Source organism: Calidris pugnax, unplaced genomic scaffold, assembly GCF_001431845.1.
Source record: "Calidris pugnax isolate Ruff unplaced genomic scaffold, ASM143184v1 scaffold49, whole genome shotgun sequence".
Taxonomy (NCBI): Eukaryota; Metazoa; Chordata; class Aves; order Charadriiformes; family Scolopacidae; genus Calidris; species Calidris pugnax.
The window spans coordinates 4,895,512-4,922,177 of NW_015090798.1; the positions used below are offsets into that span (position 1 = coordinate 4,895,512).

A 26,666-nucleotide genomic window follows, 5' to 3' on the forward strand; every position below is an offset into this window, starting at 1 on the left:
TTAATTGTCTTTTAGAAACTCTACTCTTCTTTTGAAACTTATTTAGAATTGATTTATGGGTTCCAAAGTTATTGCAAGGATGGCTAATCGGTTTTATAACATAAGCTTCATTTTCTGGTGAACAGGGAAACTGAAGCAATGAAGGAGTCTTAGCTGTTAGTAGAATACTAAGCTTGATCTGCGGACACGTTAGCATTATTTTCCAGAATGCATTAATGCCTTGGAGGAAAAGATATCATCTCTTAAAACACTGAGTTCTAAGCCATAACTTCTAATATAGGTCATCCCCTGATTTTTCTTTAGGATGGGGCTTTGAAAAACTCTTTTCTTCTTTTGAAACTTATTTAGAATTGATTTATGGGTTCCAAAGTTATTGCAAGGATGGCTAATCGGTTTTATAGCATAAGCTTCATTTTCTGGTAAACAGGGAAACTGAAGCAATGAAGGAGTCTTAGCTGTTAGTAGAATACTAAGCTTGATCTGCGGACACGTTAGCATTATTTTCCAGAATAGAAACTCTACTCTTCTTTTGAAACTTATTTAGAATTGATTTATGGGTTCCAAAGTTATTGCAAGGATGGCTAATCGGTTTTATAGCATAAGCTTCATTTTCTGGTAAACAGGGAAACTGAAGCAATGAATGAGTCTTAGCTGTTAGTAGAATACTAAGCTTGATCTGCGGACACGTTAGCATTATTTTCCAGAATGCATTAATGCCTTGGAGGAAAAGATATCATCTCTTAAAACACTGAGTTCTAAGCCATAACTTCTAATATAGGTCATCCCCTGATTTTTCTTTAGGATGGGGCTTTGTTGTTGTTGTTGTTCATTTATCTTGGCTGCACAGGCATTTTGCATGTTTTAATTCTGGAGTTCAGCTTATCTATCTGATTGCTGAACCTTAATGATGGCATTTGGCCTTGATTTTTCCCATTTTTCTTGGAGAGCTCAGCCTGCCCTGTTTGAGGCAGCAGTGGGCAGGAATTGCGGGAAGGAAATGTCCTTATTGAGTGTTATTATTAATTATTATTATTCCATGTACTACCCACTTGTCACTCCTGTGCTGGTAGTCGGTTTTAAACCGGTCGAGATACGATTGAGATGGTGGTAGCTGCTGACTGAAATGACTTTGTAAATTTTGGTTGTTTAGTACTTTGAAACAGTTCTGACAATTTGCTTTCCCTTCTGGCCTGGATATACTTGAAAGGATGAGACAATGTTTTGAAAAGAGGTTGGGTTGGGAGCTCAGCAGTTGGGAGCCTTCGCAGCACACTGCTTAGGCACGCTTATCATGCAGTAAAATCCTTAAGACAAAAAATTTGTGCCAGCACAGGCGTTATTCTGGGAAACCGATGGCGTAGCAGTCACAGGGTCAAGATCATGCAGAAGCAAAGTGCTGTTGGGTAAAACTTTCACTTAAAATGCTAGTTCCTTAAAAGCTGAGAACACCTAGGTCAAGTAAAAATTGTCTCAGAAGTGTTCTTGTTTTCAAGTTGGCTTCATAGTTTATAGTGTACCTCATTAAGATGCAGGGAGAAGTTTTACCAGTAATTTGCATCTGTGTGGAGTTTAAACTTGACAAACCTGAAAAGCGAGCCCGCTTGAATTAAGTATGATTCACACAATTTCCATTTAAAAAAATGGACAATAATAACTGCTTTGCATTTGTGCTCTGCAGATGTTTTTCTTATGAAAAAAAAAAAATGCCCCATAAAAGCTATTGGGGCACAATAGGAGCGTGTGTAACTACGTAAGAGAACTGTAATGTTATAATAGCAAAAGAAAGGATGATAAGGTGTTTGCCTGCTGACATCCCAGACATCTAATCTAATCTTCTCCTACAGTTGTTGTAAATGCACTGTGATAAGGAGAAGTGCATTTTCGGAGTGTCCGTTTATCTCGTTCAGGGATCATTGACCCATTTACCACAACAGTCATTAGAAGTATTAGCATATTTGATGATAGGTATCATGGAGATGATATTTCTCTAGCAATTTGTTTCTAAATATTTGCGTTTTGCAATTAAAAATGGCAGTTAATTGAAAGGAATTTCTAACTTATATAATTTAAACAGACATACACTTGCTATACATCCCCAATTTTCATCCTCCTCTTTCAATAGTCAAGTATTTGTTAAATGGGAATCTGAATTTCTGTATCATTCCTATGTGGGAATGCTCTATTAATTATTGCAAGGGCTGTAGCTGAAGTATAAATTCGTCTCTTACAAACATAGAAATAATTTATCTATGAATCAATTCACCACCAACAACAAAATATCCAAAGCTTTTGAATCTTTTAAAATTTATATTTTCATTTAAACATTTGTTTTTATTAAAACACAGGTTTTGCAGAGGGAATACCACCTATTTTTGCTGTCTACTTAGGTTTTAAGACTTTAAAGGTTTGAGAACAATTTGCTTGTATAAAATGCTCCCCAGTTGGAGATTGTCATCAGAACCACAGTGAAAAAGAGTGACGATGAAGAGTGGCCCCCAAATGATTTAGCTGTCCTAGAAAGTTGAAAAAGAGCTTTCTAATTCTCCCTCTTTTCTGGAATGTGTGTTTATTGCTGTTGTTTTTATATTCGTGGGATGATGTATTCATAAGCTTAATTATGAAACAATATGCTTGAGATTGATTAATTCTAGGATACTGACAGCTCATTTTGCGACTGCACCCAGTTAATGTTAGTGTAACCACATAATTCCTGGGTGATGCAATAAGAAAACATCTGAAATCTAGGAAAACCTATAATTTTGTGAAACAGGTTGGTGCCAAATACGGCTTCGTTAAAAAAGCGTATGTATTCACAGGTTTGGTGTCATAATCTACTGAAAAGGTGGATTTTATTTGCCAATTTGGAAATTGCTGTTTGCATGGAAACCTGTTTATAAGCTGATAACGTACTTTCTGCTTCCATACCGGTATCATTTGCGAATTGTTTTACGAGTCTAGAATCGGTGGATGAAGCATAGTTGCGTAGAAGGAAGTTTATATAACTCTAGCAGTCTCCTTTCAATGAATAAAAGGAGCTGCTTCCATTTTGCCTGTGGAAGGATTACAGCAGTATGGGAGTTGGGGGAGGAAAGGCAATGAAAGGTGAGGCTACAGACTGTAATAATGCTGTGTTAAAAAACAAAAGAAATATTCTAAAATATAAAAAGGTGACTCAACAGGGAGTTGCTGGAGGAAGGAGATGGTAGGGAATTGTCCCCATTTCCTGTAGGTGTTTTTTAGAAGTGTAAGATATAGTAAAGATTTTTAAATATGGCTCTTGAGATTTTGCTTTGGTGGGCTGAGGACTGTATGTACTATCGCTGTCAGAGCTTACAGTTCCTAAAACAAGATCAGTAAAGGGAATGTATGAACTGGGGGGGAGGTTTATTACATTATTTAAAATACAATTTGTTGGGAGGGAGGTTTATTACATTATTTAAAATACAATTAAGTGGGCCTAAACTGAAGCTGTGGGTGCATCAGATCTCTAATAGCTCCCTGCTACCAAAGTGGGAGATCCCATTCTCCTCCAAGTGTTCCTCTGGATGGCATTGTGGTGGTGCTGGCGCTCACTGCGTTCGTGATTGAATCAATAAAATTCACTTTCCTTTCTTCCTTCCATCCTCCTCCTCCTTCAGAAGAGGAGAGACCTGCGTTTGGGGGTGACAGATGGGCTCAGCTGCCCGGGAAGCCACAGTCCAACCACGGACTGGAGCAGCTGGGACACAGGCACGTTTGCTGATCCTGACCTGGCAGAGAGGTGGGAGAGGCATTTGGGACAGCGGTGACTTAAACTGTCAGAGCGGACTTGTCAGAGTTGCTCTGCTTAAACCTCAGAGATGTTTGTCTACTGAGCTGTCATTGTGCATTAAGTTCTAACTGCGTTTGGGGGCAGAGTCTTAGAACCACCCTAAGCTAGACTTTGACTAAGGGTGTTAGTCTGCTGCAAAGATCTCTTAATTATGCTTAAGACTTGTTTTTTTTGCAACAGAATTTCCTGACAGAATTCTTCTGTGTTTTATTTTCTTACATACAGTTCTCTCCCATGAGAGTTACAGGCTGGCTAGAATGCAAGACACACAAAAAACAAACCAAGCTCAGCTGCTCCTTCAGTGTAATCTATTTTGGCTTCTGTAAATTTGAATTTGCTGAGGTGACCGACCAGCTTTCTGCAACCAAAGCCACTGGTTTCTCTCTGTGTATTAGTGGTGTGACAGATTGACGGGCTGAAGGTCTGAGCTCTGCAGGTGGTGCAGGGGAAGCTGGTTGAGGAGCTTGGAGCAGGACAGTAAGCCCCTCAGAGACAGATTAGTACCTTCTCCTTGTTTTCTGCTGAGAGGAGGCTGTAGTAACGAAGCTCCTTGGTTTATGTGGAAATAGAGTAAGGAAAAGCACAGGGAAGAGTGATTAACCTATTACTTTAATAGAGCCGTAGTTAGAAATTTTGAGCTGACCAATGACTACCCCCATCAAGAACCTGTTGTCTCTTCAAGAGGTGTTCAAAAGAAATACATATTTGCCTTTATGGTTAGTGAGGTTAAGCTGGCTTTTTGAGAGTCTTCCTCCTTTGCAAGTTCAGTATGGGTCTTTACCACTTCCTGGCAAAATCATTCACAATTTCTGCTTCTATTATGTATTTTTGGCATTACAGCGAATGGTGGCAATTCAAAGAAAACCCTGAGCCTTAAGTTTTTGTGCTTTTTTTTTAATTCACTTCTTTTTTTCTTTTTTTTTTTTTAAATTGCTTTCTGCACAGAAGATGAATGCTTGTCTTCCAGTTAAGGATGGAAAGTATATTTAAAGAGGGGAAACTGTTCTCTGAATGCTGCAGACATTCAATCATTGAAAGCGAGGTTGAGCAAATCCTCAGGTACTATAATATAGTGGAGGGTCCCTATACTGTCAGTAAACTGGTCTAAAAAGTCCCATTTTCTGTCTGATTTGTGACTTTAGTCAAGTAATCGGGCAACTGGGGTCACAATCAGTAGGTTTATTGAAGTTGATTCCTCATGCATCTAAAAAGAAAATCCTTCTTCAGACTAAATCTTATTATGAGCAGATGGTAACTGTAAAAAGCACTGCTTTATTAATTAATACCTCTGTTCTTACCATATTTAGAAATGTAATTTCTTTAAAGATAGCTGCTTGCTTTTTTAAAGGCTTGTTGCTACTTAAATCATAGTTTTGCTTTTTTTTTATTCATTTCTTTCTTTTTTTTTTAAATTGCTTTCTGCACAGAAGATGAATGCTTGTCTTCCAGTTAAGGATGGAAAGTATATTTAAAGAGGGGAAACTGTTCTCTGAATGCTGCAGACATTCAATCATTGAAAGCGAGGTTGAGCAAATCCTCAGGTACTATAATATAGTGGAGGGTCCCTATACTGTCAGTAAACTGGTCTAAAAAGTCCCATTTTCTGTCTGATTTGTGACTTTAGTCAAGTAATCGGGCAACTGGGGTCACAATCAGTAGGTTTATTGAAGTTGATTCCTCATGCATCTAAAAAGAAAATCCTTCTTCAGACTAAATCTTATTATGAGCAGATGGTAACTGTAAAAAGCACTGCTTTATTAATTAATACCTCTGTTCTTACCATATTTAGAAATGTAATTTCTTTAAAGATAGCTGCTTGCTTTTTTAAAGGCTTGTTGCTACTTAAATCATAGTTTAGTAGGGGACATAGAATCACTTGTTTAGGAAATAAAAGTCAAGTTCACTTGTGAGATATCTGTTCACAGGTGAAGTGCAAGGTGAGGTCCAGGGGAAAATGTACTGTGTCGGGTGGACAAGGAGAATCCTAATAACTGTACACTGAGCAAAGTAGTTGTCACTCAAAGCTGTGGTTGTGGAAGCACGTTTCAGACTGGTTTTATGTATTAGCAGTTTAGTTATTTGAGTATAAAGCTGTGGTTATGGGACATTCCTTGTGGGTTTATGTATTAGCAGTTTAGTTATTTGAGTAGCCAATTTTGTGAACTGTGTGCGGTTGTTTTCCTTTTTCCTAACAGTCACTCTCTTTTTTTGGTTTGAGTGGATGAAGGTAAAACTAACGAGCCTTGTATTGCACATTCCCTATTTCGGTTACAGTAGCTGAGCCAAATTATATTGTGTTTTAGGGACTGAGATTCTGTTGGCATGCTGGTTTTTCAAGCTGGTAACTCTTTCAGTTGCTAAGGTAAGTGTGTGCAAATCTGCAGTTTCCACTGACCATTGGAGCCAACGTTGTTAGGGAGTCAGTCAAAAAGGAAATAGTAGCATGTGAATATAAAGGAATCTTAGTAAATGGAGCCATTTTTGATGATGTTTCTCACATTCTACACCATTCCAACATTTTAATGGCATCCTGTGAGTTGCTAATATCTAAGTTCTTTAGTATACTTGAGATCTTTGGGCTACTGTAGCTTCTTGCAGCAGGTACTACAGCAAAAAGTAAAAGCAGAGAAAACACATCTCCAAACGTATTTTTAGGCACTTTCTTGTTCTTAAATAAGCTGTCATTGCTGACTTTTTTGCCTTGCTCAGTGTGGCAGAGTTGTGTGAGTTCTGTCTGGATTAAAATTATGTCTTTTTTGGACTAGACCTTCGTTTTTTAGAATCAAGTGCAAGTACAGTGATTTGCTGGATGAAGTATTTTTTATCCAAACATAGGCAGACAACTATAAAGAAGAGAATTTGTTTACTTTCTGTAAGTTGTTTAAAAGTGAGCCTATTTACTGATACGGTGCAAGCTGTATTTAAATTGCAGTTGTGGTTCTGCGATTTTCTTTTTTTTTTATGGGGATTGGAAAAGAGAGAGGACAATAATGAAAGCAACGTGGGAGGATGAAAGCGGGTCAGAAAAGGGAGAGGGAGTTTCTAATTGAACCAGTGACTTCCAGTGAGAGGGCGTGACTAAACGAAGCAGAGCTTTTTCTATTGTATTTATGTCAGTATTATTTGATATAGTGCCAAAAGTGTATATAGAGCTGTACAGTAGAAGACTTGTTTCAAACACGTAACATGTTCCCTGTGCTGGAGGACTTAAATTCTTTAAGTATAGGCCAGAGCAGTACAGGATCATGCAGTACAAGGATGTGATAGCGCATTGTTGGTGGCATTCACCCTGGAGCAGGTGGGTCTGGGGGGGGGTTGGCTTTGTTTTTTTTGTTTTGTTTTGTTTTTGGGGTTTGGTTTTGGTTTTTTGTTGTTGGTTTTTTGTTGTTTTTTTTTTTTCACTGGAGAGAGAGTGTTTTGTGTACGGATCAAAAACTTTCTGGTTTTGTGATTCCAGGGGCTGCTGTGCTCCCTGCTCCCAAAGAGCCACAGTGCATTGGACCACCCATCATTTGCTCTTTACAGGGGAGAAAGGGACTTTAGGAGTAGGAGAGATGCTAGCATTATTCGTGTCCTTTAGACATTCTCCATCGGTGAGGTTTTAATTAATTTTATCTCCTTTTGTAGGACAGATAAGAAAGAGGGTGCATTGGGTCAGTAGTATTTCAAAGCAGATGGGCTGAGATTGGCTCTTTGTACATTATGTGTGGATATGAAAAATGTATTTTGCTTTTAAAAATCGGGTTAGCTTTTAGTTCAACTCTTAATCTTTGGAACAAAGTCTTGGTAGCAATACTTATTACAGCAGACACGCTAATGAGGATCAGGTCCTAAGTGCTGCTGGCAGGCGAAAGTGAGAGTGAGTTGATGAGTGCGTGTGACTCTGTTAGTGCCTGTGTTCATTGAATGATGACCCGGGCGGTGGCATGATGGGTGATCTGGAAACTGTCACTTTGCTGACCTCATCAGCTCTGCAGGATCACACTTACACACACAGTTATACCTATCTCCCCTGTTGCTGCTTCTAGGTGCCATTTCTTCAGCAGTTACCTTACCGAAGGTGTGAAAGATTACAGAAAGAATAAGAGCCTCTGAAATGCATCATTTATCTGTGTATGTAGTTGCATATGCCAAAAAAAGAACAACTCTCCTAAGATACATATATGACTGCAAAGTAGTGTATCTGCATAATCTTCAGCATCTTCTGCACCTTTCTTAGAATTGAATGATGGCCACAGCAGTATTTTTATTGAGGAAGTAGCACAGACACCACTGCTGTGGTTCTGCTAAGCAAAAGGAAGTAGTAGAAGACCATGAAATATTTAGGGTATGAATAGTCTTAAGGATTTAAAAACTCCTTTCTCTAAGATGCTACGGTGATAAAGCCACAGTAGTTAGGGACACTCACAGTGTAGGCTGGGTCATATTAGGCTGTGTGGCATTAAGTTACAACAAACTGTAAAGATCAGTGGAAGGCAAAGAAAAAATACATATGGGACATGGAGTGGGGGTAGCCTGAGGAAAGTAAATCTACTCAGAACTTTGTGAAGAATGAAGGTCGTGTGGAATCATAGTCGTGGGGTGGCTGAGAGAATTACTGCAAGAATACATCACCTGTCCTTTCTTTTGACAATATAAGCTTGTTTATTTTAGTTCTTTCCTTTTAGTTTGTGTTTCCAGTGTGGTGTGTGTTTAGCGCTGGATGTTGCTGGTAGTACGACTGTCTCTGTTTCCCTTAATGATCAGACCTGTGGGTATTGAACACATTTTTGTTTTGGAGAAGGTAAATTTTTCCTTCTGAAGGTCTTTGTTTTAGCCATTTGTATGCTTCATTTATTCAGTATCCTCACCTCTGGAAAAGATAAATGTGAAATTTTGAGCATCAGTAATATTAATTGCTTGTGTTTATTCCATCTTAACTGAATGCATGTATCAATGTATTTTGCATTCATCTCTTAGAAATTGTATCCTTTAGGTATTTTGGATTTTTAATCATGTGTTAAATCTGCAGAACGTCAATTCTGAGCTCTGAATTTTTACCATTTGCAAATAATAACACTCTATTTTCAGCTTCATGTTAAAAACGAAGGATATCAGTGTGGAATAAGGTGCACTTACAGAAATCAAATGCATCAGTTATCTCCAACAGCAAACAAATATTAAAAGTGAAGTGAACCAACAGCTATGTTTAATGTATATGCCATAGACCAATCATAGCAGAAAACACTATGAAATTTTGTGGTCTTTTTTACATGCTGGATCATAAATGGCCATTTTTTTTTAATATCTAGGAATTTTCTTTGTGTCTGTGAAACCACCAGATGGGATAACGTTTCCTAGTGATGGTTGATCTTTTCCCTTGGGAGTTGTGTTCTAAAATGTCTGTAAGAGAATATGGTTGTGTAGGTGAACGCACAGAAATATTTTCAGCATTTACATCTTGTCTTCACAGAAATCTGTGCACAGGAAAATATACTGACATTAGCAGAAAATCCCTGTGTTTTAAAATGTGCATCTGCTGCTTTGATTTTACTGCTGATGTAACATGTTGCTCTAAATGTAGAAATGTGCAAAGCCAAAACAAGGGTGATGTGGGGTAGCTGAGTTTTACCATGAAGGTTGCAGGATACTGCTTAACCTGCATGAAGTGTTTTTAACAAAAGGAAGATGAAAGGATAGTTCCTGAGGACTATTCAATGTGTCCTGTACATGGGCACAGTTGTATATATGTTGGCTTTGATAATTTTTAGTCTATGAGTATGAACTTTCCTCGGTGCTTCTTCAGTTCCTTGCTAATTTATCTGTGGTGAGAAATTGAAGCTGGAAATGGGTGGAGGATAGAGGATTAAAAGAAAGAGAAAACAGAATCTCAGCAGGCTATTTGAATGCATCTTTTTCAGCTTTTCTCAGATACCTCTGTTAATAGCTGAAAAGAAATACTTTTCTATTAATCCTCAAACATTAAATGTAAAACTGGAAATCCTAGTATTTCCCTTCCCTAGATCTTGGATAACCTCAATAGGCCAAGTAACCCTGGTGAGCTCACATACTGGTGAGCTTGTAGTGCACCACGTTTAATAGGTTTGTGATAATTGGTCACATAGCAACTTGAAATCAATTCTTTAAAAAGTATTTTTGTTTCTTATGCTAGAAGTCCTTATATGACAAGGGTCATATCAGAGAATGAATCATAAACTGGTTTGGAGGGGACATTAAAGATCATTGAGTTCCAACCCCCTTGCCTTGGGCTAAGATACCTCCTACTACAGCAGGTTGCTCAAAGCATTTGAAAGACTTGCATAGTGGTTGTTTTAAAGTTGAGGGAGGATGATATAAAATACCTGTAATGTCTTATTTTAATTTCTTTCTTTAAAAGGCTTTTGTCTCACTGTCCAACTTCTCACAAGTTTCATGGCTGTGTAAGAGGTGTAGGAGAAGGTTGCATCTTGACAGTTGATTTTGGTTTTAGAACTGGGATTAAGCGAAGCACAGAGCTTTCTCCTGCTCCACTTCTAACTACACTATGCCTGTAGTAGTTGAAGTGGCAGTATTTCTTCCTCCCTCATCCTGTCACACTTAATTGCTTTTGGGATACCAGCTATTTGGTAGATATTAGAAATGTTGGAACTTAACTTCAACCTCTCACCAAAAGTCATTGTCACTTCATGTTATTGGACAGCAGAGGTTGGAATTTCTTCTGTTCTTTCCTTCTGAATTGAATAGTGTATTCTGAAACTTCTCTAGAGATTATATAAAAATCTGAAATTCTTTTCATTAGACTCCTCCTGTTTCAAGCATTGTTTCCCTCAGGCCTCCTCTGAGGAAGTACAAACTTTCTTTCATCGCTCTATTCTGCATTTAATTTAGTATTCTTAATCATCTCTATCGCCTAGGAAGCCTGTGCCAAGCAGCCTGTATTTGTCTCTAAATTCATTTATTTGACAGCTTTAAGGAGAGAGGGACTTGTCACTCAGTCAGTCTCCTGGTCTTATACTGCCCTGCATTAGTGATTGCCGTATCTTATTTCTGACAATCATAGAATGGTTAGAGTTGGAAGGGACCTTAAAGATCGAGTTCCAACCCCCTGCCATGGGCAGGGACACCTCCCACCAGACCAGGTTGCTCAAAGCCCCATCCAGCCTGGCCTTGAACCCCTCCAGGGATGGGAAGCTGCTGAGAGGTTTGTGCTTCGGGAGAAGGAGCTGGAATGATTGCACAGAAGTTATAGGATAACTTCCTTCCAGGGAAGTTTCCTTCTGACCCTTGTCTGGGCATTGTTTCCAGAATCCGTACTGAGGAATTGCAGCCATCTCTTGTAGCTTATTAAAGAGTTCCTCTGACGTGTTCTGCAGCAGATCCTGTGATCTGTGCTGTCATATAACTGGACCAATAAAGAATTGGTTTGGCTATTCAGGAATAACATTAGGCCTTTGCTAGATAATTTGAAAGCACCAACAAGTGTGTGGGTCCAGTTAGGAACGATTTGACAGTCGGATGTTTGGGAGTGAAACTTTTCCAATGAACAGGAACTCTGTGCCTTTTCAAAACCTGGCAGTTGTTTCCCATCTAGAAAGTATCCGTTTGTTTTCAGTTTTCTCATTGTACTGGGTCTGGGTTGGGATGGAGTTAATTTTCTTCGTAGCAGCTGGCGTGATGCTGTGTTCTTTGTGACCAAAACAGTGTTGATAACACACTCATGTTTTAGCTCTTGCAGAACAGTGTTTGCCACAGCGTCAAGGCCTTCTCTGTTTCTCACCCTGTCCCGTGTCCATCCCCCCACAGTGACTGGGGGCTGCACAAGACGTTGGAAGGGGACACAACCAGGCAGGTGACACAAACAGACCCGAGATGTTCTGTGTCATTTAATGTCATGCTGGGCAGTAAAATAGAGAGGAGTGGGATTTAGAGAGGTTATCCAGGTTTTGCTTGGGAACTGGCTGCTCATTGGCATAGCTGTGGGGAGGTGGTGAGTGATTGGCTTGCTTTGTTTTATTTCTCTCTTCTTCCACTTCTTTGTTTGTTAAACAATTTTTATCTCGACCTACAAGTTTTCTTGCTTTTTACTTCTGCTTTTCTTTTTACCATCAAATGGCGGGGGGTAGAAGGCTTAAGTGGCTGCCTGCTGGGCTTAGCACCCAGCTCCCATGATGATTTCTTCATACTTGAGCAAGTCAAAAAAGAAAATGAAGAGATTTCAACTCAGTTCTCAACATATGGATATCTTCTATAATATGGTTTTGGATTCTTCAAGGCAAGTACTTTGCTTTTATTTCCAATGTTGAAATTTTTAAGTCACTGTGACAATTTGTATCAACAGACGATACAGATAACTTTAGTGTATTTTCCCTAGTCTGTGTATTTTGGAGTTAAATCTGAATGTTTTGCCTTGCCACAGCCTTTTCTGGTGCCTCATCTCCCAGAATCACAGAATAATAGGGGCTGGAAGGGACCTCTGGAGATCATCTAGTCCATCTCCACTGCCAGAGCAGGTTCCACCCAGAGCAGGTTGCACAGGAACGTGTCCAGGTGGGGTTTGAATGTCTCCAGAGAAGGAGACTCCACCACCTCTCCGGGCAGCCTCTTCCAGGGCTCTGCCACCCTCAAAGGAAAGAAGTTCCTCCTCGTGTTTAGATGGAACTTCCTATGTTCAAGTCTGTGCCCATTTCCTCTTGTCCTGTCCCTGGGTACCACTGAAAAAAGGCTGGCCCCATCTTCCTGACACCCACCCTTTAAGTATTTATAGGCATTGATCAGATCCCCCCTCAGCCTTCTCTTCTCCAGACTAAAAAGACCCAAGTCCCTCAGCCTTTCCTCACGATGTTCTCAGGCTCCTCCTTCTCAACTGGCAAGTCTTTGCTTGCCATTCGTGTCTTCCCATTCTCAGTCCTCACTCTCTCTGTATTCCATGTTGGCCTCTCCAACCTGCCTGCTTTCTGCTCAGCTGTTATTCCTACTCTATTCAAATTTGACAATTCCCTTTTGCTTTTTGCCTCTCTGGAAAGAGCATTATTTACAGAAAGATCCATGCTGTTCCTACTGGATGCCAAAAATTGTGTCAGTCTGTAGGCTGAGTGTAGATAGAATTCTTAAGGCAAATTGCTGAAGTTTGCCTCTATTTGAATGTTGTGGAAATGTATATATATATTTTTTTTTTAAGGCTTCCATGCTCAATAAATAAAGGTGAATGGACTTTCTTAGGAACAGTAAAAAGGATGTTCTTGGCTAAAGGCCAATACTAGAAAAATTTGAACCTCATGTTCCAGGCAGGAGGATGCTAGAGCAGTTCAGTGACCACGGATTTTCAAAGTTGAAGATGGGACAGCATGTGATTTCTTCCTTTCCTTTTTTTTTAATAATAATTTTGTTCTTGGAAATTAATTTCCAATAATTCCTATTATTTATTAAATTTAATTAAATTAATTTTAATGTGTTTATTTTTCCTTCCAGAGTTGTTTTGACTTACAGAACCATTGGGAAAAAAATTGAGCCAAAACATTAATGTTTATCTCCAGAAAGTAACACTGTTTGGTACTTTAAGTAGAGGCATATGTTAACTGATAGATTGTCTTTGTGCACCTTTGTACATGCTGGAAGCAGTGGAAATTCGTATTCCTGCAGCCATAGAAAACTATAATACAGTCTGTGTTTTATCTGAGCTAGGAATTCCAAATAGGATTTGATATTCTGCTTTTTTTCTGAAAACACTTGAAACTTACCCTGTACATTATGCCATGTTTTTATCTAACCTGAGAATATTAAAAGTTTGACCAAAACTAGTGTTCTTCTAAGATTAATGTGAATGCACTTGTTCATTTCCATAGTTACTTAAGGATCAGTAAAAAAGAAAAAGAGTAAGTTCACTTCCCGTTCTGTGAATGAGGAAAAGAAGCTTGAATAAAAGTCCGAATGGCAAACTGGGACTTGCTAAATGAAAAGGATGGACTTGAAAAGGAGAATGATTTGGGACATGATGTGGGAGAAAACTTATTCCTACAGTGCAAAACGTGGAAGTGAAATAATTTTGCTCAAAGCATCAGAAGTAAAATGCATGAAATAATAGAATGCAAACTAGTCATTGGAGAAAATACAGGACTGGGAGAAGAATTATTAGAACAAGCATAACACCCTGCAACAGCAAGTGATTATGGTGTGACTAATGCTCACACTCATGTTTGCGGAGTAGTGTGTTGGGGAAATACTAATAAAATACACTTTGCACTCAATTAGTGTTGTGAATGGAAACAGCAGATTGACTGTGTGTCTAGAATTGCAATTCAGTACACCTGAGACAGTGCTTGGTCTGGGGTAGTAAAGTAACAAAAACAGGAAAGGAACTTGGTGAGATATACATACCTTATAATTAGGATTTCAAATTATATATATTTATCTTGTTTAATAACCACTGTTGGAATAGAACTGATACGTTTTTAGTTTACTATATATTTTTATTATCCATCAATCTGCATATTTTCAAGACGTAAACAAAGAGGAGGAGTAGAAATAGTGAATATAAAAAGAAATTCCAGTACAGTGAAGTCTGGGGGAAACCTACGCAAGAAAAATGTTGCGGTCTCTGTCATCTCTGACAGGAAACCTTGAAATGTCTCAACAGGCTTATTTTTCAACATGCCAGTCAAATATGAAAGTGTGAAATAACAGTGATCATAGCTTGTACAATGTCTGTCATTTAGTACAAAACCGTAGATAATGTGTTTCTTGCACTTTGAAATGGGCTGTCTTAACATCAGAAAAAATGAAGAAGCTTCCTTGTCTCTTCTTCTACGTGGTAATTACTGGTAGGTTTTGTACTTCGGGTTGTGTTCTCAGTACAGATTTCTACATCAAGTTGCCAACATATGGAAAGAGTAAACCAGATGAACCATGAAATGAAATACATTTGATACTTTTTTTTTTCCCTATTACTATTATTTTCATGTCTTGTTTCATATCTTGAGTTTTGCAATGTCACTGAATATCTGGCATCCTGAATGCAATTGCTGCTGTGGAATGTATCTGGTTCATAGGAGACAGGATACTGGTTCACTAATGATGATTAAGGAAAGAATGTGAAAGACAGGGAAAATATAGGCTGGTTTTGGTGTTGTGTTGGTTTTTTTCCCTACTGGTAACTTTGCTGGTAGAAGATGGTTTAGGTTTTCCTGAGAACAAGTTTATAGAAAAAAGGTCATTGTGTTTAATAGGAGCTGGTGGAGTTCTGTACCAGGGTTCTGTTTAATCTGAATCCATTTGTGTTTGCAGCCTTCATAATATCATAGAATGGTTTGGGTTGGAAGGGACCTTAAAGATCATCACATTCCACACCCCCTGCCCTGGGCAGGGACACCTCCCACCAGACCAGGTTGCTCCAAGCCCCATCCAGCCTGGCCTTGAACCCCTACAGGGATGGGGCAGCCACAGCTTCTCTGGCCAACCTGTTCCAGTGTCTCACCACCCTCACAGGGAAGAATTTCTTCCTATTATCTCATCTAAATCTCCCCTCTTTCAGTTTAAAACCATCACCCCTCGTCCTATGGCTCCACTCCGTTATCAAGAGTCCCTCCCCATTTCTCCTGTAGCCCCTTGAGGGACTGGAAGGGGCTCTAAAGTTTCTCTGGAGCCTTTTCTTCTCCAGACTGAACAACCCCAGACTTTTGTGGTATCTTTTATTACTTTGAAAACAGTGGAAAAAAAGTTATCTCGGTGAACTTCAGTCAGTTTTCAGGATTGTGAGTGTGTGCAGAATAATGACATGGTAATGTTTGTGTTTCCTCTTCCAGTCTTAAGTCATTCTTGAATTTGAACTTCTTTGACCGTTGCTATTGAGCTAAGGATATTTCTTAACGGATGTGTAAGAATGTCCATCAACCTTATTCATTGTGCGTATTGGTCACTTATTTAAATAATTTGATTTATAGCATTCCTATACAAGACACATTCATTTTTCTGAAAATTTAGGTATCCTTTGGAAAATGTCTATTGATCTACGTCGTTTATAGGTCAGGTCTAGAGTTTTTTTAATTCTAAAGAACTTCAAGGGATCTTGGAGATGATGTTGAGGTGGTACTCGAGCCGTTCATTGACACTCTTTACTGATAACCAACAGTCATCTGTCAAGATGACATTATTGAGAATGATGTTGAGGTGGTACTTGAGCTGTTCATTGACACTATTTACTGATAACCAACAGTCATCTGTCAAGATGACATTATTGAGGAAAAAGTAGCTGAATTTAATTTAAAGCTCGCCTGAACATGTTCCTGTGCAACCTGCTCTGGGTGGACCTGCTCTAGCAGGGGGTTGGACTAGATGATCTCCAGAGGTCCCTTCCAACCCCATAGTATTCTGTGATTCTGTAGTGTAACTAAAAGAAAAAATGGGGTTTATTTCTTTAAGTAATTGCAACTGTTTTGTGTAGACACCTTGTTAATAAAGCTCTTTTTAGACAGCAATAAGCGTCCATGGAAGGAGAGTATATCTGCTGCGCTCAAGAGGTCTGCATAGATAGATGTTGCCTTATGGGAGTGTAAGATTTTTGCCTGGGAGGTTTTTTTTTTTTTGTTGATGCAGTTTCTGATGTCTGAGTGTCCTCCTCTTAAATTGCATCTCGCGGCCCCAGTACAAACAAGTGTGGTGTACATACTGCCTCCTTTATTCCAAAACAGACACCTCTTAATTATTATTTTTTTCATGCTGAATTAAAATGTGCGGAGGGATTGAATCAAAGACTGTAGTTCTACCCCAAATCAGGGAGCTGATCTCTAGGGATGTTGTTTGTCTGCAGAGTGTTGCTTAAAGGTAATCTGTTGTCTAGTCGGTGAGTCATAGGGAGGTGAATCCTTTGCCAGATACCATGATCCCAGGTCTTCAGGGGATGGTGCTGGGTCTCTGGAGCCTTTTCTTCTCCAGACTGAACAACCCCAGACTTTTGTGGTATCTTTTATTACTTTGAAAACAGTGGAAAAAAAGTTATCTCGGTGAACTTCAGTCAGTTTTCAGGATTGTGAGTGTGTGCAGAATAATGACATGGTAATGTTTGTGTTTCCTCTTCCAGTCTTAAGTCATTCTTGAATTTGAACTTCTTTGACCGTTGCTATTGAGCTAAGGATATTTCTTAACGGATGTGTAAGAATGTCCATCAACCTTATTCATTGTGCGTATTGGTCACTTATTTAAATAATTTGATTTATAGCATTCCTATACAAGACACATTCATTTTTCTGAAAATTTAGGTATCCTTTGGAAAATGTCTATTGATCTACGTCGTTTATAGGTCAGGTCTAGAGTTTTTTTAATTCTAAAGAACTTCAAGGGATCTTGGAGATGATGTTGAGGTGGTACTCGAGCCGTTCATTGACACTCTTTACTGATAACCAACAGTCATCTGTCAAGATGACATTATTGAGGAAAAAGTAGCTGAATTTAATTTAAAGCTCACCTGAACACGTTCCTGTGCAACCTGCTCTGGGTGGACCTGCTCTAGCAGGGGGTTGGACTAGATGATCTCCAGAGGTCCCTTCCAACCCCATAGTATTCTGTGATTCTGTAGTGTAACTAAAAGAAAAAATGGGGTTTATTTCTTTAAGTAATTGCAACTGTTTTGTGTAGACACCTTGTTAATAAAGCTCTTTTTAGACAGCAATAAGCGTCCATGGAAGGAGAGTATATCTGCTGCGCTCAAGAGGTCTGCATAGATAGATGTTGCCTTATGGGAGTGTAAGATTTTTGCCTGGGAGGTTTTTTTTTTTTGTGTTGATGCAGTTTCTGATGTCTGAGTGTCCTCCTCTTAAATTGCATCTCGCGGCCCCAGTACAAACAAGTGTGGTGTACATACTGCCTCCTTTATTCCAAAACAGGCACCTCTTAATTATTATTTTTTTCATGCTGAATTAAAATGTGCGGAGGGATTGAATCAAAGACTGTAGTTCTACCCCAAATCAGGGAGCTGATCTCTAGGGATGTTGTTTGTCTGCAGAGTGTTGCTTAAAGGTAATCTGTTGTCTAGTCGGTGAGTCATAGGGAGGTGAATCCTTTGCCAGATACCATGATCCCAGGTCTTCAGGGGATGGTGCTGGGAAGGGGGGGTGAGGGGGGAAATGCACACCTACTCACACAGTTATCCAGGGAAAAATCAGAGGCACAGGGCGTGCTCAGGAGATGAAGCAGGGCAGATCCAGGAAAGATAAGTAATAAAAGCAAAGAACCTTTGGGATATAACTTTCCTGCTGCCAAATTACAAGGCTCTTTGGGTTTTCCAGTGACCTCTCTGCATTACAAATCTGACAATGCAGTGATACGTACCACAGAGAAAAATATAAATGAAGTAAGTGTCCCATAGACCTTGAAATTTAAAATATATTTTAAAAAAAATAAACCTTGCAGCAAGAATTAAAATAAAGAGCTGAAAATAAAGCCAAAACAAGTAAACCAACAACAACAAAGTAAAACATGAAAGGAACTTATGTCTGGTTGGAAAAATAAATTTTAATTCCATTGTTTAAATTGAAAAAAAAAAATCTGGCTTCACCTGACTTATTCAATTCATCTACCTAGAGTGGACTATCAATACTTTAGAAGTCCAGTTTCTCAAGTCTTGAGAAATAACTCAATAACTTGCTGAATGTTCTTGTCACTGTCTTTTCAGGAGAGGGCTATTCTGCTCAACCAGAGAAATGGCAATAGCTATGGATTTTTACTTTGTACCTTTCTAGAATTACTCAAATTCTGGGTATGGGGGGTATGGAGTCATTCCACCACCAGTTGCTGTATGAGTTCAGGACAGATCCACTGCACGAACAGGGGGGATTTCTTGTCCCATCATTTAATGACCAAGTTCTTGTTGCCTGAGGAGCCTCCAGCGCTGCTGTAGGGCGATATTAGAAGAGGGGGTTTTTCACTCTACAGGAAGCACAACGGGAACGATATGCCCACTTATCACAGTTTGGCCAGTCAGAGAGATATTTATGAGCATTGGCAGCAGAAGCAGAGTCCTTTATGCCTCAGTTTATTTTTAGATAGAAAGGTGTTAAGCTAAGCCTGCTCTTTTTTTCTGTTCTTTTTTTTTTTTTCTATTTCCTCTTTGTCTTCAGTTTAGCTTGTGCTTATATTTCATTATCAGGTTGAGCAGATGTATGTGGCTGGGTATGACCTTCCTTTTTTCAGGTCTTTTACCTGACCATTTTGGGTTTAATCCAAGTGTGTTTTTGTTAATTAAAACATCTCTGTCCTGTGTAAATTCAGTGTTCTATGTAAAGACTTTTGTGGAAAGTCTTAATCTAGTGTAAAAAGTGTACTCTCTCTCAAGAAGAGTGTTAAAGCACTCAAGGAAGTACAGCTGTCTCAAAACACTTTATGGCTAAAAAATGTTCAGTGTGTAGCAGGATGTTTCTGGATTGTGCTTGGTTACATTCCACAAGAGAGCTTTTTTTTTTTTCTTCTAATTCTGTATCAACACGTATGAAATAGGTTGTCATTAGTTTTGTAAGAAGTCATTGAGGAAAAACAGATTTCTGAGAAATTATCCTGATGGAAAGCGTTCAGTGTGATGTGTCAACTTGGAGAAAAGTCTGTCAATTTCTGTATGTTGATAATGACTGGGTTTTGTTGGCACTTCTGGCCAATGCTATGGCAGAGATCTGGTTATTTACATACTTGTGATATCTGAACTTTTCGAAAGCCATTCTGAGGAAGAGTAAATGTGACTTTAACAAAGTTATCTAGTGTTCCAAATAAAAAAAGCCTCTGCTATTGTGGGAAAAGATGTTGCAAGGAGGTGGTTGATACTTTAATAGTAATGTCTCTAGGAAATCATAAAGAAAAGACACAAAATTCCAACATTTTTTTTAAAAGTGTAAAATTTGGCATAATATTTCACTGCAAAATTATGAATAAACACTTGTGTTTTAAATTAGCAACTTCTTATTTTTTCAGGAAATTTGGAGAGCGACCTCAACCGAAACGGCTCACCAGGTAAGCATTAAAGAAATTGTTTTTAACAGTTTTCTAAAGTTACCTTTTTCACATTCTTAGAAAGATTTCTAAGTCAAAAATCCTAGATTTTTAAATATCAAAGCTTTTCTGTTATTGTATGTGATCAGCAACTGGAAGTAAAATTTTGAACAGTGAGTGGCTTGTTTTTAGCACAATACTCAAAATGCCTTTTTAGAAATGGTATTGACTTCACACATCAGTTATTGCAGATTATTCAGTAGGATGTGAATCTGTTTAGTTTTAAATCACCAGGAACGAGCTGGATTTCTTTTCTTGGATGAAAGTGTCTTGTGGGGCTGCATAAAATTACACTTTTTACTGCCATAATTCAGCTGTTGAGCAGCAGGTAAGAGCGAAAGGAACCCAGTGCTGTCAAGGAGTGCTCTTAACCCATTTTTGGTGATACCAAGCAGTCAGAGGTAGCATCAAATAGTACCATCAAGTCAATCCATTCTGAAAAGCGTTGGGAGTGACTGGAGTACAGTGCTTGGTCTGTCTGGGAAGTATTTAAACTACTAGCTCTTAAGCAGTTGACATTTTTTCGGACTGTTACAACACAGTCTATGCAAATATTTATTATCCTGTGCCACAAACTCTGCCAACTATGACTAGCTACTGAGTTTAAAATCTACGGTTTGCTTGAAGTACAAAAGGTGGGCAATTTTTTTATAGTTTTGTATGGCAATAATGCTGTATAAAGCCATGGAAACCCATGGTCACTCTGGCCTATTTTTGTTTTGAATAAAATGATGATGCTTCACATCAAGCACAGGGATGGGGGGAGCATTTATGTTTTGTGTTGAGGATATCTGTCACATTGCATCTCTGGATAAGCTTCAGGTTAGCTTGCATCACTGTTAAACTTCATTTCAATGCAAAATTGATCCGTAACTAATTGAACAAATAGTGCTGTTTTCTGTTGGCCTACCAATCTTCACAGATATTTAAAGATAGTAAGTTTTAAGTAATGAACTGTTTCCTATCTTGAGCAGTAAAACCTGTTACATCACCCTGAAGTTACTGGTAGAGTCTGTCTTCTACGATTTAAAAACAACAATGTCTGTTCAGTGTAAGGTCTTTCAAATAATTTTTGTATTAACTCTAGTGACTCAATATTTCATGTGCAGGATTTTAGCTCCTAGACGTAATGAGGTTCAACAAGGGCAAGTGAAGGGTCCTGCACCTGGGGATGGACTTGGGGATTGGTGTATGGAATGCCATACACCAATATCCTCAATATAGGTTAGGGGTGGACCTGCTGGAAAGCAGTTCTGAGGAGAAGGATCTGGGGGTCCTGGCAGATAGTAAATTATCCATGAGCCAACAATGTGTCCTTGTGGCCAAGAAGGCAAATGGAATTCGGGGCTGTGTAGGGAAGAGCATGGCCAGTAGGTCGAGGGAGGTCACTCTCCCCCTCTGCTCTGCACTGGTGAGGCCACAACTGGAATGCTGTGTCCAGTTCTGGGCTCCCCAGTTCAAGAGAGACAGGGAGCTACTGGAGAGAGTCCAGCGTAGGGCAACAGAGATGATGGAGGGATTGGAGCATCTCCCAGATAAGGAAAGGCTGAGAGAGCTGGGGCTCTTTAGCCTGGAGAAGAGAAGGCTGAGGGGAGACCTTATTAATGCTTCCAAGTATCTCAAGGGTGGGTTGAAGGAGGATGGAGCCAGACTCTTTTCAGTGGTTCCCAGTGAGAGGACGAGGGGCAACGGGCACAAGCTGGAACATGGGAAGTTCCACTCAAATACGAGGAGAAACTTCTTTCTGGTGAGGGTGCCAGAGCCCTGGAACAGGCTGCCCAGGGAGGGTGTGGAGTCCCCTTCTCTGGAGATCTTCAAGGCCCACCTGGTTGCAGTCCTGAGTGATGTGCTCTGGGGAATCCTGCTTTGGCAGGGGAGTTGGACTAGATGATCTCTAGAGGTCCCTTCCAACAATTCCATGACTCTGTGACGTGCCAGGTACTACACTTCCTGTGAGTACAGAGTAAGCATCTGGGAACCTCTGGCCATCCTCAAAGCAGTAGCTTGTGAACCTTTTCTATGCTAATAGCTGCTGGAAACTAACCTAACTTTTTTCTCTGAAGAGAAAAAGGCTGAAACAGAAAAACCATCACACAAATTTTTGAGTTTTTTATGTAATATTAAAAAAATGTATCTGTAGACCCTTAAAGACATTTCGTTCAATTATTGGAAAATTATTCTGCTTTTTTTGTGTAAAGGCAGTCCTGTTTGTCTAATAATCCATTCATCGTTGTTTAAGCTCCAGCAGAACAACACTACTTTGTTCCTGTGGTAGTCATTTTTAAATGTAAACTATAATAGTACTACCTTTGAGGAGAGTTTTAAGATTTAATAATGAATAATGTCATATAAGAATTGCAATGGTTATTTTTTTATCTTTATCAGTGGGAGGGGTTGGAGGGAAACATTCCTAGTTCTCCTGGGAGCTTGGGTTGTACAAGACAAGTGTAGCAACAGATGGGTAGAAAAGGCAGAATTTCTTCCTCATCCAATGCTAAATTAGCATTAGATAACACCTAGCATGTAGGTTGCTGGTTTTGAGTGTTTTTTTTTTTTAATGGTAGTCAAGTCAAAAGTTTTTAGTATGACAGATGTTCTTAATTTAGTATGACAGTACTCTTAATAAAGTATTTCAAATTGTCAGATAAAAAGTTTTTAAACCACTTAAATGCAGCTAATATATATCATAATGAAATGTATAATAATAATTTCATAGTGAATTATGTTTTGTGGTTTAAAATATAGTCTTAAACAGTGGTTGTAAATTCAGTAAGTCTGCGCTTTGAGACAGTTCTTCCATCTGTGCTTTCATGGATAAACAGTTTTACCAATGTCAAATGTGAATAGATTTAGTCCAGATTTAAAACGATAACTCAAGTCTTTGCTCTTACATCCTGCTATTTACACAGAAAATCTAACACGCTGATCACTGTCTGATGCAGGCATGAAAAATGCAAGAATTCACAAAACATCACTAGCAAAGCTGGATTGTTGTTGTCCAGCCTTTCCCCATCCTCGCTTTTCTGTGAAAATCTATGGTGGGATTTCTCTTGGAAAAGATCTTGTCAACAAAATACTGCTTTTAATCTTCCATCTTTTTTCATCGGAAATGTTTGGTTTTCTAGATCTGTTCAAAGATAATTCAACAGTTGGGTGCAGTTCACACAAAAGAAACCCTGCCAAAAAAATCCCTCTTCTGTAGGGTTTCATGGAATCATAGAATGGTTTGGGTTGGAAGGGACCTTAAAGATCATCGAGTTCCAACTCCCCTTCCCTGGGCAAGGACATGTCCCACCAGACCAGGTTGCTCCAAGCCCCATCCAGCCTGGCCTTGAACACCTCCAGGGACAGAGCATCCATAGCTTCTCTGGGCAACCTATTGCAGTGTCTTGCCACCCTCACAGGAGATAATTTCATCCTAATATCTCTTCTAAATCTCCCATCTTTTGGTTAAAAATCGTTACTCCTCGTCCTATGGCTCCACTCACTGATCAAGAGTCCCTCCCCATCTCTCCTATAGCCCCACGTAGGTACTGGAAGGGGCTCTAAGGTCTCCCCGGAGCCTTCTCTTCTCTAGGCTGAAGAACCCCAACTCTCTCAGCCTGTCCTCATAGTAGAGGTGCTCCAGCCCTCTCATCATCTTTGTGACCTCTGCTGGACCTGTTCCAACAGGTCCGTGTCCTTCTTGTGTTGAGGACTCCAGAGCTGGACACAGCACTCCAGGTGGGATCTGAGCAGAGCAGAGGGGCAGAACCACCTCCCTTGCCCTGCTGGCCACGCTGCTTTTGATGCAGCCCAGGATGTGGTTGGCTCTCTGGGCTGCCAGAGCACATTACTGGCTCATGTTGAGCTTCTCATCCATGAGCACTCCCAAGTCCTTCTCCTCAGGGCTGCTCTCCAGCCATTCTCCGCCCAACCTGTATTTGTGCCTGGCATTGCCATGTCTCTTCATCTAACTTCCTATTAAATTCATAATTTGCTTCTCCGGTTGCTGACTTTGAAGATGAGTGCATTGGTGGACGTTCAACCTGCAAAAGCTCCTCCAGGGATTTAAAAGCGCTCCTGTCGGCGCTCTGACACAGCAGAACCCCAGGGTGTTGAATTTGGCGTGCTGCTTAATGAACAGTTAGGTTGTTATAGGGAGGAATGATAGGGTGTATTGTTCTCTTACTTCTCTCAAGGAATTGCTGGTTGTGTGTTTGAGATAATTACAGCTTTTAGATGACGTCTGTCATTACAGTGATGATGAACGATAGAAAATCTAATTTATTTTTTTTAGCTGATTGTATGCAGGAAGTAGAGACTTTCTTTAGAAAACTAGATGATATAATCAGCTGAAGAATTTCAGTTTTTCTTAGTATCTTCACAACCAAAAGAAAACTTTATATGAACTTTGCATTGATTTAGTTAATAGCTTAAAGAAAAATTCAGAAAAATTTGTCATTATCATTAGAGGCTAAATTGATTAAGGAGACAATATTAAATTCATGAAGCATAATCAAATATTTGTGGCATGGTAATTTATAAAATTGGGCTTTTAATTTATAAAATTATGCCTATAAATACTTAAAGGGTGGATGTCAAGAGGATGGGGCCAGTCAGTGGTGCCCAGGGACAGGACAAGAGGGAACGGGCACAAACTTTAAAATGGGAAGTTTCACCCAAACATGAGGAGGAACTTCTTTCCTGTGAGGGTGGCAGAGCCCTGGAAGAGGCTGCCCAGAGAGGTGGTGGAGTCTCCTTCTCTGGAGACATCAAAACTCGCCTGGACACGTTCCTGTGCAACCTGCTCTGGGACCTGGGACCTGCTCTGGCAGGGGGTTGGACTAGATGATCTCCAGAGGTCCCTTCCAACCCCATAGCATTGTGTGATTCTGTGAACATGGTGCAGTGATTGGCATTGATATAATTTTACATCACAAGCATATTTTTTTTTTCTGCAAAATGTAGTAATTGTAGATGACCACAGACCCCTACTGCTAGCTTCATGCAACATAAGCACTTCTTTTTGCTGTGCAATTGTCTTAAAAACAAAACAAACTCCTCTTGACCCGGTTAATAGTTGCCTTTTTTGAATTTCAAGTTGTTGGGTTTTTTTGTCCTAAAGCTGTGTTTGGATTTATTTTAATGATAAACAAAACCAAGAGAACTTTCAAAGCTTATTTTGTCTTTTAATTTTCAGGGAAGCAATGCGAAATTACCTAAAGGAGCGAGGGGATCAAACAGTGCTAATACTCCACGCGAAAGTCGCGCAGAAATCATATGGAAATGAAAAAAGGTAAATCTCTATGCTTTCCTGGCTTCCCTCTACAGCTTCCAGGGAGAAAATCTCTGTGTGGTCTGGTGTGGAGCACATGGCAGAATTGCTCACATCGTACTATAGGCTGAAGAAATTTCAACCAAAATGTGTTCTTGTAAACCATTTAATTCTGTAGGAAATGCTGCAAACCTGCAGCGTTCCATGGAGGGATGACCTGTTTCTACCAACAGGTTCTCTATCTGTGGGTGAAGTTTTTCTTCCCTTGAACTAAAATGGCTATAATTGCAAACCTTCCATTTTGAGTCTGGAGTCAACAGAGTGATAAATGGCGACTATTTGTAGAGGACCTTTTTCCTGAGTGATTTCCAATTAAAACTAAAGGAAAACTGCTAGCCTCACTAAGATGCTTTTCTGAATCAGATCTGTAATAACTATAAAAAGAATGACAGCTCAATCATAACCATATTTATGATAAACATTCTCTCGTAAAAATCAATATAGTGCAAGGTACAATAATAGGTAGTTTTCTAAGGGATGGAATGTACAGGAGGATGTGAGGTTGAGTGCTTTTCAGGCAAAGGTGAATTTCCTGCAGTCTTCTCTATGTCGTGTGTTTATTGCAGGACTAGTAGAAACAAACAGAATGGTCCTTCATATGCAGGTTTCTAGTCCTCTTGTGATGAAATAGAATTTTCTGTAGGTATAAACGATACTTTTGTACCTTAAATTTCACTGAAATTAATAGTGCAGTATTTGATTAGTTTTCAGATGCTTTGTATTATTAATATTTGTTCCCACAAAAGGCGACATATTCAGCACACTAATGGTTTTGAAGTTTTAACTGTTGTTTTGCTGCTGTTGTGTGAGTCCTGTTACATCACTATGGGTTTTTACTGTTTTCTGAGATTTGAGATTTTAATGTATTTATGTATGAAAGCGTTAGAAGACAGGAATGTCAGAATTAAGCCTATGAAGTTCTCGGTTCGTTCCTACCAGTCTAAGTCACACTTCCTGATGTTTGTGGATCCCAGAGATGCAGACTGTGTTTTCAGCTGCTCCTCAGTGCTCTTGTCTTTCACTGTGTCGTCTCAGGTCCTTTCCTTGGGCAGTGACCGGGTTCTGCAGCTCCAGGGAAGGATTTACTCCAAGTGCTTTATAGATCTTTCCAAAATTCTTGATGAGAATCAAAAGAGAAGTCAGTGAAAGAGGAAGGAGTAAGGACACAGAAGCAGATATAATGATGTATCTGCTCTATCCAAAAGAGTTGCAATGTCAGCCCTTGCTTGCAATAAATTATAACTTGAACACTTTGCAATAAACTCAACAGCCAAAGATTTATCCCAACAATATAGGGACCTCTGATTGTTATCTTCTCAGATTGCATTTCATTCGAGAATTGCGTAGTTAACTCATCGCTGCAAATGAGTTAAGCATATTACTCCCCAAAAACGAGGGGTGTGCCTTCAGATAAGAAAGTGACTTTCTGAACACTTTATCTGTAACTTCAGTTTGTTCTTCTGGGGCCAGAGCAGTTCCTGAGCAGGAACATTTTGCAAAGCTGTCCTGTGTATCATTATATTGGAGAGTAAA

The 26,666-nt window shown here is 39.4% G+C and overlaps 1 protein-coding gene across 3 annotated transcripts in view; it reads left to right on the forward strand.

The window, feature by feature from the left end:
* The window catches only part of RBPJ (recombination signal binding protein for immunoglobulin kappa J region), a 170,084-nt gene that overhangs the window by 121,219 nt on the left and 22,199 nt on the right, over positions 1-26,666 (forward strand). For all 3 annotated transcript variants that reach the window (XM_014937087.1, XM_014937086.1, XM_014937088.1), the window contains 2 exons: positions 19,739-19,777; positions 24,999-25,094. In XM_014937087.1, coding sequence (XP_014792573.1) covers positions 25,006-25,094 — 89 coding nt within the window. In that variant the 5' untranslated portion in view covers positions 19,739-19,777; positions 24,999-25,005. The remainder of the gene's footprint in view (positions 1-19,738; positions 19,778-24,998; positions 25,095-26,666) is intronic.